Here is an 11,895-nt window from a genome sequence, read left to right as displayed (position 1 = left end):
CGTTTTGATATGCTGATGTCAAAAATGATTTTTAAAAAATGAAAAAACATCATTGGTATGCATTTTGACATAAAAAATTATTTAAAAAACACCCGCAACCACATTGCCAAACACGCTCTACATCTCTATTCACCGGCAAACAGAATTACTGTCTACATCGTTTATTTTTGCGATACAGAACTGCTTTTGCTTCAAATAAATTATTTTTAATATTTTTTTATTTTAATATACTATATCAAAAATAAATTAAAAATAATATTATTTTAATACATTTATAAATAAAAAAAACCTGTGCCGCGGTACCAAAAATGCCTCTTATGTGCGGCGGTGGAAGCGAAGCCAAAGCATCTCAAATCCGCCATTTCGCTCCCCCAACTAGTTTTACCTTTCTCATTTTCCCCCAGACCCCAATAAACTCGTCTCAGTCTCATAAAAATGCCAGGATTTGAGATATGGCCGAGAAATTCACAATCCCAAACTCCATCCTCAATAGATTTAACTCCCAGCTCTTCTAGCTCATCCACTCTCGGTGGCATATTTCTGGAGCCCACCGTTTATTCTTCTACTGTTAATTTTATTTCTCATAAATGCTCTTCAATCACTATTTCAAATCCCATTTCCTTTTATAAACACGCGAATTTCGGGGGCTTAAAGAGAGGAAGGAGGAGTAGAGGTATTAATGAAGTGGTGGTTAGTGGTGTTTTTCTGTCAGTGAGCTTGAGAAATGATGGGCTCCTGCAGGAATCTAAGGTGTGTTTGGTTCAAAACGAAGATAGCAAGAGCCTGGAGGAGGAGGATAAGGTGGCAGAGGGAGGTAATATTGTTTTGGAGAGTAAAGAGAACCGGAAGGTTAAGGCGCGAGGAGGTTTTGCTATGAATACCACTAAGCATCTGTGGGCTGGTGCCATTGCTGCCATGGTTTCAAGGTTTGTGCTTCTTGTCTCTCTCTTTCTAATTTTCTTGACTTTTTCATTCAATGCCAATTATGGGCTTTTTTTTTTTTTTTGTTAACTTATATGTTGAATATCGTTAGTTCGATTGCAAAATCCGTGTTATAGCTGCGATGCTGCACCAAATTTTATTTTTCCGGGGTGGTACTATACATTGTTATTGTTTCTTACTTTGATAAATGCCGTTGAAAATTTACTGTAGTGATGTTATTGTATCAGAACTTGTGTGGCACCGCTTGAGCGATTAAAACTGGAATATATAGTTCGCGGTGAGCAAAAGAATATTGTTGAGCTAATCAAGACAATTGCTACTACTCAAGGCTTGAAGGGTTTTTGGAAAGGGAATCTTGTTAACATTCTTCGCACTGCTCCATTTAAAGCGGTCAATTTTTGTGCTTATGACACATATCGGAAGCAACTGCTTAGATTCTCAGGAAATGAGGAAACAACGAATTTCGAAAGGTTCATTGCTGGTGCTGGTGCTGGCATTACTGCGACAATTCTCTGTTTACCACTTGACACGGTATGTGGAAACTTGAGATTCTCTTCCTTTCTTCTGCTGGCACTGAGTTTACTCTTCATTGTAGAAGTACTAACATAGCACACTGATTATGCAAAGCTAGGATCAAGTGGCCCAAGTTGATTGCATATAGCCATTTATTTTCACCTGCTGAATGATTTTGGTTTTCAGACTGTGGTACGAGAGCTCAGTAATCTTGTTCCCATAATTTCTTCTATATTCCTGGCATTAAGCTTATATTAGGGAAGATTTATATCAAAATATCCATGGGAAAGGAAACAGTTCGAGACTGTAGATGAAACAACCAACCAAGTTGGGCACCTTTTGCCCCTTTTCTGAACACTTGTTTGCTGGGAATATAAGATACGTCCTTGCAATGTCTTGCCAAATTTACTTTACATAACTTGATAAATTTACTTTATATAACTCGATGGCGTGTCTCACTAATGTGATATTTATGATAAGAAATCAAAATGACCTGTTTCATATTCTGTATGCCAAAGAAAACGTAACTCTTGAGTGTTTTATTGGGTGTGGAAAGTTATTGATAAACAATCATGTGGACAATCACCCTAAGCTTTGGGTGGAACTTGGAATGCAATATATACCATTTATAGTGATACAATGTGTTAATTGTAGTTTTTCTGCTATCTAGTTACGCTACCATGTAAAATATTTAGCTTATAATTGTAAAAATTAACATCTTCCGCTCTGCTCCTGATAGAAATAGCTAAATATTTTACATTTCAGGATTTCATTGTTATGAAGGTGCACCTGGGGGCCCGCAGCCACCTATGGATTCTAACGTGCTTTTTAATTACTTTATCTTCTAGATCCGGACCAAGATAGTTGCACCTGGTGGAGAAGCTTTGGGTGGTGTAATTGGTGCTTTTCGCCACATGATACAAACTGAAGGTTTCTTTTCACTTTACAAGGGCTTAGTACCTTCTATCTTAAGTGTGGCACCATCAGGGGCAGTTTTCTATGGTGTGTATGACATACTGAAATCAGCTTATCTTCATTCACCGGAAGGTCAGAAGAGACTTCAGTATATGAGCCATCACGGGCAGGAATTAAATGCCTTGGACCAACTGGAGTTGGGACCAATCAGGACATTAGTGTATGGGGCAATTGCTGGTGCTTGTGCAGAATTTTCTACATACCCATTTGAAGTTGTGAGGAGACGGCTTCAATTGCAAGTCCGGGCTACCAAGATGAGTGCATTGGTGACCTGTGTCAAGATAGTTGAGCAAGGAGGAATTCCAGCTCTTTATGCTGGACTGTTTCCCAGCCTGCTGCAGGTATAAAGTTGAAAGTTCTGTACGCAACGGACTTCCTTATGAGCTGTTATGCCGGAGCTTTATGCTATTTATATGCATATTGCTTGGTTATTATTATAATACATGCAGAATTTGATGATATTTAACTTTGGAAATAATTGAATTCTTGACTTAAAACAAAACCATACAGATAGCCGGGATAGAAGTTCTGCTTATGTTAACTTCATATGATGTTAGGTTTAACAAAACAATGATCTAGAGTCTCATCGATTACAAAACATTAGCACCATAACATAATTGAATGGAGAAGACGGATCCATGGATCTAGCACCCAACTAGTCTGGGTTGTGGTTAGTTGAGCTTATGGGAGTTTGGAACTGAAATCCACATGGTTGTACCTTTGGGGCAAAAACCTCTTACATTCCACTCTATAACTGAAATCCAGATGTTCTGGAACTTGTCATGCTTATCTTTTATTAAAACAAACTATTACTTCTATTGCAATGCTGCTTACAGAGTTTGCACAGTCCTTCCAAAATTTTGACAGTATTGTTCTTTTCCAATATGTTTCATCTTCAGGTACTTCCTTCAGCTGCAATTAGTTACTTCGTCTATGAGTTTATGAAGATTGTTCTCAAAGTGGAATGACAGAGGAAATATGATCTATTAGAGAAAACTTGTAGGTGGCATGTATACTAGTGGCTCAAGATGAGCACTGGATATAAATCAGAATGGTAAGACCAGTCATTTACACAACGATTACCATTGATTTATCAACATATTCTTGTTATGCAAAAGGAGGAACCGCAAAATTTTCAATATCTATAATCTTCTTTGCTTGATTTGATTACTATTCTATCTCTTGGCCGCTATCCAAATTTTAGGCTTTTCTGCTTTAAAAAACTTGATTTTGGTGAAATATACTTCAAATCTGAACGCCATTGGCAAAAATTCCTTGTTGTTTAGTGGTTTAGGCATGCATAATGTGATGGAGCATTTAAAGTAGATCCTCTATGATTTTACTGCTGTCCTTATGCTTAACTACAGCTCTAAGGGAAACAAATTACATGAACAAACTGAAAGAACAAAGTTTCGTTCTGATATTGGTGATTTATCGTACGTGTTTCTATTTTGGTCACAGCTTATGTACTTATTTTGATCATCGTGATTTGCTATCCTTTCCCAGATGGTTGGGAAAACGTATTGAAAAGGGCCATCATGCATGCCTATGGACTATAATGTTTAAGCATGAGAGTTTGTTTTGCAAGTAGTTTCCATCTGATTCCATTTACATGCATGTTTATCTTATTTAGCTACCTGAATACAAATTCAATCAATTCTGTATGGATTAAAGACCAATAAGAGGACTTTTCACAAGGGATGCTAGTTTTTTTTCCCTCATAGAAGTGCTCTTTACGAACTTTCTTGATGTTTACCTTTCAATTTTCTATTTAGTGAGGGCTGGTGGTGGGAAATCGATATCAAAAGATGCGGAAGACTGGCTTCCGACAAAAAGATTGTTTTGACCAGGCAGTTATGAATCTCATCTCCATCCCGATATGATATGAACAGTGTTGCAAGCTTAGCCCAATCTTTCGAGTAACATTTTGATGATTACTTCATCGTAGATTTTTTTATTTCGATTACACTTGGATACTTTTGTTGAGGTAATCCATGGTGAAGTTCCGCCAAATTTGAAATTGCACTTACTGCTGCTTTCAAGTTTTGCGGTGCTTTCAAGTTTTGCGGTGACGAGTTGAGTGTTGTTTTTTAAAGTGTTTTTTGTTTGGAAATATATTAAAAAATATTTTTGAATTCTTTTGTTTCAAGTTAGTTTTTTCTTATAATTTTAATTTGTTTTGACGTGCTGATATTAAAAATAATTTTTTTTTAAAAAAATATTATTTTAATGTATTTATAAGTAAAAAGTATTTTGAGAAATAATCACTACTACTAGAAATAATACCTAACTATTGGATGACTCTTTTATATATATATTATTTTGATGTATTTATAAGTAAAAGAATATTTTAAAAATTAAATAAAGTATAAATAATGTAGAGTTATAATAGAATTATGATGTCATGGTTCAAACGCAAAGTTTTTAGCAAGATGGACAAAATGGTTTTAGCATTAGGGATGTTCTAATGGGTCATGAATATCTTCAATAATTAATTATTTGGTTAAATGTAATATTGATTTTATTTATGTAAAATATATTTATTACTAATAAATTCTTTATCTTTAATATTTATTTATATTTAATTAATAAATCTAATATTTAATTAATTAATTTACAATAAAGATAAAATTCATGAAACAAAAATAATATATAAAATAAATTATAAAGTTGCTATAATTATAAGATTTTTATTGCATCAAAATATTATTTATAATTGTTTTTAATCAATATTTTATTAAAATTAAATATTAATTAAAAAAGTTTAGATTGATAAATATTATATATTTTTTTATAAAAAAAAGAGTTAATGTGATAATCTAGATATGATAAATAGCTGGGATTGAGATTAATATTATGTACTCTGAATTTGAGAAGTACCATGTTTCTTACCATGTACGTTTTCTGCCTTCACCTGAGTGACCTTTCAGTTGTGATTTGCTTGTAGCCATGAATGTCTTGATGGTCAATGCGACAATAGTACCTAAGCTGTTTCTTGCCACAATAGTATTTCATTGCTTGGATTGCATTCTTACACGTCCGTTTCTTGCCATTTGCTCTTTGTTTTTTTCTTTTTGGATTGCAAAAGGGGCCTAACGGCTCAAAACAAAGACATCTAAGACAAGCAAATGCCTGGATGTACCTCAGCAGTGGCGAAGTCAAAAAAATTTAAATTAGAAGGTAATTTATTAACAAATATTATATTATATAGATATATGTTAGAAATTAATTTGAAACAAATATATTAATTCATATCAAGTAAAATTATAATTTTAAAATTTACATTATAATTATTCTCTTCGAGTTTTTACATTTTAAAACTGCTTCATATTAATTTTATTATCAATTTTATTTAAGATATATTTTTTAATATATATAATCAAATTATCATTCATCTACTTATCTTCCATCATATTCTGTAATTTATTGTATAGCTGTACTTGAAGAGAAATTTGTATAATAGAAAGAGAGGGAACAATAGCTCAAAAGATAAAAAAAGACTTCAATAATTAGGGGAAGAAAAAGAAAGAAAAGGGAAAAATTTTGGATAATGAGTTAGACATATATATTATATATTATATTAAAATATAAGTTAACAATAGCAACTTTTCTTTTGTTTCGTTTTCGTATATCAACCATTCACCAAACTATTATATTAATATTTTAATATAAAAAATATATATATAAAAAATTTTAAGGGGGCAAATGCGCCCCTATTTGGCTTCAAAGGCCACTAGGAGGATTGTGAAACTGGAATAAACCTTTGAGTTTTCGCATGACCATGATTGGCAAGCCAATCAGCACATTTGTTGCCTATGTACAGTAGTGAAGAATATGCACCACCCACTCTTTGTTAATCAGCGCTCGAATTTGATGGAAGATGGGGCCGTTAATATTTACCTTATTTTTTTTTTTTAATTAAAGTGGATGTCTGGTCAGTGTCTGGTCAGTTTATGCGTACCTTAACTAATCTCATGGGTCCTGAAGTTAACGACCATATAAGCTTCTGGTAGTTCTGAGAAGACTTGAACCCGTGATCATTAAAAAATAAACTTAAAACATGATCAGTTAAGCTAAGAGTTTCTTCGTAATCAAGTCCAACAATGACTTTGATTCCACCTCTAGGCTCTAACTTAAGAGATGATCACGATACCCCATTGGCCATGCAATTTCAAGTCTCCGTTTGACTGCCCACAACTCTGCACAAACACCGTACGCTCTGTTTTAAGACAGGCGCACCTTCCTAATCTTTTCATGACATGAGATTTTATCGAGATACATAGTGGAATTTTAACAATGAGTTAATGTTGTAAAGCTCACTACATGGGGTTTTTCCTTGTACACTTTATTGGTTCACATGTTTGTATTTGTCCTCGTGCAGGCCTCGCAACATATCTGGGAAGGGTCTTCTTGGTACTGCAAGATCAAGCTAGTTTCTATCTGTATATTGTTCATCTGCCTCTATTGTATTACATGCTGCTGTGCTATGCTGATCTTGTTGCCTTTTGAACCTTTTCCGTTTGGCGTTCCATTTTAGCTTTAAGGAAACAGCTGGCACCTCCGATTACTATATTGCGTGTAAGTGACTTGGTCATGGTGCATCAAAATCACACCTAGAGATGCAGAGTGTTCCGTGGGCACTTGGTGCGTGCCTGTGGTGTGGTGGCTACAACACCTACAATGAAAAGTACCAATGGTTGGACCATTAGAGATGTGGATAGCCGTATAATGAAGTTTATGCAGCGTGTACGTAGCATGATTGAAAATTAGACCCTAATTAAACCATGCAACCAAGCTGCCTATTTTGGCACCTTTATGACGCAGTTCAAGCTTTTGTTTCTTGATCTGAACTTCATTGGGATGTTACTTGTTATTCCTGCACTGCATTCCGATGAAATGAGAAGACATGAGAGCAAATTAATATTATACGTATTTAAGCATCATGCATGAAACAAAATGAAGTCTGACAGCTAAATATATGGCGGGGGGCAAGATTTCGTATTTGCAATATTGTTAGGGCGCAATTGTTGGTGTTCAATGACAGATTTTGTAGGAAATTTGTCATTCTGATAAGCCTGCATTGACGTTTATCCCAGTAACCTTTCTTTTCTTTTATTTTTTTCTTTTTTTGTCATTAGGATGTGGACGTGCCTGCTCTTTAGAATCTTCAGGTGGCGTACCACTCCGATGGTGGCATTGGGGACGGTACGGACTTCTTCCAATATTTATTCAAGTAGGGATATATGCATATATATACGTGTGTGTGTGTTGATGCTTTGCTTTGAATTCTCGCTTGTTATCCTGTTCAGTTCCCTATTGAGAAGAAAAGCACGCGGATTGAAATATCGCTTTATTGTCTTGCTCGGGCAATTGAAAACTTCTTTAACTACATGGTAGATGCAGGACATTTGCCGCAGTCCAATAATTTGAAGAGACCTGATGTGGTGGTTTTTTCAGCATCTCGACATCTATAACAATGTATTGCTCTGAGCAGGAGAGGGAAGTGTTCCGGTCCTCCTGGTGAAGCACCATCTCGCGACGAGGATGGATTGAAAGCAAGATGATTGACCTTGCGGTCTAATTTGATTTATTCACATTTGAGTATGTACTTCAACAGAGTTATATATGTTTAGATTCATAAATTGCTCGGATTGGAGTAATTGTTTCCCAGTGATACGCGCCAACATTTGTTAACTGAGCGATCCAGGCAACTGTAGACTTGTTTCCAAAACTGATGGTAACATCTGAATACTGCGGCTTACAAATCAGGACCTTAAAGACATTTGGTGCGATAACAATGGAGGACAGAAATTCATGTCTAGGATTCACTTCGAAACAAATAGATTATGATAATACACACACAAGAAACATTGAGGCAATTGCAATATTTTCTTTCCACAAATCTTCATAACCCAAAATGACAGTATCTAAAGAAAACCCCAAAACCCTCAATCCCCCCAAAACAAGAACCCTAATCTGAAGAAACAACAAACATCTCAAACCTCATCTTCATGAAGAAGCATATTGGGTATCCCTTTAGTAACCGGAAACTTTCTTCCTGTCTCAGGACAAGTCAAAGCCCCCTCTTCGAGGTGAAGCTCCAAAAGAGCGTGGTGAACCTTCCTTAAGAATTCCTCAGACTCAAGCATCGATGAATCGGCCTCCTCGGGAAGCTCAGCGTAGCCCAAGGTTCGTGCGCCGTCGACAAGGGCTTTCCACTCGAGCTTAGGGAACAAGTTTTTGACGAAATCGGGATTGAAGTCCACTTGCTTTTCGAGCACTTGCTCTACCTCGATTCGTAAAGGGAAGCCGTTGGAAACTCCCTTGATATTGGAGGACAGCATGTTGTGAGTAAATAGCCTCATGTCCGATCCCTCCCTGTCTCTCAAGTCTCAACAGTAGCTGCAAGCCAGCACCGAAGCAGAGGAGGGTAAATGGGTTTTTAGAGTGTTGCAGAGGAGGAAGGAAGGGAAGGAGATTTGTTTTCAGAAGGACGACCACGGCCTCGCTTAGCTGAGGACTAGCTAGGGTAATTCAGGTGGTGCAAGAGCTAAACCCTAAGCCTGGTTATATGCTGATTCTGGGCCTTCTTAAAAGGAGGCCTCTTCTGTTTGCATACTTGAGCTTTTTAATTCAGTATCCAAGGACAATAAAAAAAAAATGGTATTTCACATTTGTATTTATTAACAATTAACAAACAAAACTAAAATAACTATGTAGAGGTCCCTTTTCTACTGTTCAGAATCACTCATTCACAAAAACTGTCCATTTACTAGACATTTTTTGCCTGATTTTTCCATTTTGATTCTTTTTTTTCTATCTACAATTCGATAACTTATTTTTTTTTAATTTAATCTAGCCAAATTAATTTTTTTTTTTATGTTTTTATGCACTAAAACATGTTCTGGTTTCTTTCTCTCTAATTTATCTAATATTTTGTTAAATGTTTCAATATTTAATTAACTTTGAATTTTATAAAATTGAGATTTTGCTTTTATTTAAAATAATAAATTGAGAGATAAAGGACAAAAAATGACATTAAGGAAGAAACAAAGGATTTTTTCATAAAAAGCATGTAAAAGTTTCATTTGATTCCTTAAGTTGTAGTTTTCTCATATTTGATCCCCTTATATTTTATTGTTATGTTTTGATCCTAAATTTTATGTTTGTTATATTTTAGTCTTTGAAAATTGAGATTCACTTGAAAAGTTGAAGATAGAAAATGCTCTCTGGTGCCTCAATTTTGGTCACCAATAACACCAAAATTGGAGTACATGGATTCGACTTTAAGAGATAAATTCAATGGAGGTGGTTTTAACCTTCAGTAATATCAGAAAATAATAGTTTGAGTCTTAAATTTTTTTTATTTAAATTTAATTTGATTTTAAGTTTTTAGATTGATTAAAATATATTTTGTTGATGGAAATAAGGTTTAGAGGTCTATAAGATTTTTTCCATGTTTTGGGGTGAAAAATGGCTTGAGATCCAAAAACTTCGAATTTTTTTTTATCACTAGACACAAGTTCGATGCTTACACGCGAATGATGTGTCATCCAAAAATCTATATAATAAAAACTCACCTAAATCACAAATCCCAGCAATGCATAGGCCATATATCTTTTCAAGCCTAAAAGTACCTCAATTTGATTCTCTAGACCCTTATTTTTTTTTAGTTTTTTATATTTTAAAATAAAATACTATTTAGATAATTAATTACAATGATATTTGAATCATTCCATGTTTCTTAAATGGTATTTGAGCTTTTTATTGCAATATTTGTTTTATGACTACATAAGAAACTAATGGGCACAATGTTTATATATATATATATATATTGTTGTTGTTATCATTATTATCGTTGTTATTAATGTTTGTAACTTTTATATTTATAAAATCATATGAAAATAATTAAAAACTTATTTTTTTTTAATTTTTTCTTTATAATTGTTCTACATATCATGATAATTTTTATTTGAATAACCAAGATTTTGATAATAAAAAACTAAGTTCCCTCCAAAATTAGAAAAAAAATCTAACAAATAATAAAAATGAAGTTTTGAATAAAAAAATGCATTTTTTTCTTGTTGAATTTAAATCATTTGAGTTTATATATATATATATTGATTTAAGTTTTTTTTTCAATTATCCATGTTATTAATAAAGAAATCATTGTTCCGTCAAAATAAATAAAAAAACATAAATAAAAAATACATTTAGATAAGAGAAATACATTTTCCCTCAAAATCTAAATTATTGGATTTTTTATGAACATTTATTTTAATTATAAAAAAATTAAAGAATTTGTTCCTTTTAATTTTTAAATAGGTGAGTTGTATTTGAATAATACATCTATAAGAAGAAAAAAAAATCATATGAACTTAACAACTATAATTTGCATCTAAGATATATAACACTACAAAAAAATTGAAAATTCTAGTGGAATATTTCATCAATATTGAAAATTATCGACAAAAAAAGCAACGAAATACTACCATAGTTAGTTTTTTATTCCATCAGCAATTTCAAATACCAACATAATAATGGTAAAAAAATATTCATGCCTAAAAGTCATTGTTTCCCATGTCTAAGGTATCTTCAACAAAAATCTCCATGATAAAAACTCCATGACTCCATTACAACTTTCTTGTCTCTATACACCATTCTATGTATTTTTTTTATTGTTTCCCAAGAGTCATGCATGCACACAAAATCTTCATGTATATATTTTTCCTCCAATTGATTGTCAACTTCACAATCAATGCTGAGCACTAGTATGCCTTATTTTCCATGAAGAAAGTTGAAGAATTGGATATATAAAATACACCCGTCATTAGTCACTTGCCATAAAAAAGGCTAGAGCCATAGCCAAGTCTCCATACAATCCCACCATACATACAAAGCTAGCCATCCTCATAGTTCTACGCCAAGCAATTCTAGGCCCATACAATCACTTTCATGTTAAAGATATGCATTTCTTTCACCTTCATTATACTTTTTTTTTTTTTTTTTTTGATTTACGTGGGGTGTCCGGGCCAGCTTACGCGCACCACGACTATTCCCCACGGCCCACTGGACATCCTGCAAGCCCAGGAGCAGGTAAGGCACCGCGGGGGTGACAGGCGTGCACATAGAGGGTCGAACCCGGAACGGGGGCGGAACAAGTCACACGGTTGACCACAGCAGCTAGACCCTCAAGTGCCCTTCTTAATACTTTCTTGTTTTTACATTATTTATTTATTACATGTTACACATTATTTATTTATTACATGTTACTGATTTGAGTATTGAAGAGTCGCTCTATATATCTTTCAGGGGACTTGTTTCCAATTAAGAAAGTGTAGCCACTAGGTGCAACCCATGAACTAAAGACCAACTCAATTAATATACTAACATCCTCGATGCAGCTATGCATGGAAACACTTTTTTTTTTTTTTTTGTCTGAAATGTTTTCACGACTTCATCAAA

At 34.0% G+C, this 11,895-nt stretch overlaps 2 protein-coding genes across 3 annotated transcripts; one reads left to right on the top strand and one right to left on the bottom strand.

The window, feature by feature from the left end:
* Positions 1 to 296: 296 nt before the first annotated feature.
* On the top strand, positions 297 to 4,459 carry LOC7486600 (probable mitochondrial adenine nucleotide transporter BTL3). Of its 2 annotated transcripts, XR_002981702.2 has the most exons (5): positions 297 to 926; positions 1,170 to 1,473; positions 2,304 to 2,771; positions 3,330 to 3,484; positions 4,206 to 4,459. XR_002981702.2 is itself a non-coding variant. In XM_024600607.2 (4 exons), the coding sequence occupies exons 1-4, from the start codon at positions 436 to 438 to the stop codon at positions 3,396 to 3,398; spliced, it is 1,332 nt and encodes a 443-aa protein (XP_024456375.1). In that variant the 5' UTR covers positions 297 to 435; the 3' UTR covers positions 3,399 to 3,603. The 2 variants fall into 2 exon arrangements, 1 of the variants encoding a protein (XP_024456375.1); XM_024600607.2 differs by lacking the exon at positions 4,206 to 4,459 and having other exon boundaries at positions 3,330 to 3,603.
* A 3,841-nt stretch (positions 4,460 to 8,300) lies between these two features.
* Positions 8,301 to 9,013, bottom strand: LOC7486599 (multifunctional methyltransferase subunit TRM112 homolog A). Its single transcript, XM_002306538.4, has one exon. The coding sequence runs from the start codon at positions 8,793 to 8,795 to the stop codon at positions 8,427 to 8,429; it is 369 nt and encodes a 122-aa protein (XP_002306574.2). The 5' UTR covers positions 8,796 to 9,013; the 3' UTR covers positions 8,301 to 8,426.
* Between the last annotated feature and the right edge of the window lie 2,882 nt (positions 9,014 to 11,895).

The sequence above is a fragment of the Populus trichocarpa genome, chromosome 5, assembly GCF_000002775.5.
Source record: "Populus trichocarpa isolate Nisqually-1 chromosome 5, P.trichocarpa_v4.1, whole genome shotgun sequence".
NCBI lineage: Eukaryota > Viridiplantae > Streptophyta > Magnoliopsida > Malpighiales > Salicaceae > Populus > Populus trichocarpa.
Note: the sequence above shows the minus strand (reverse complement) of the source record. Positions and strands in the feature narration are given on the sequence as shown.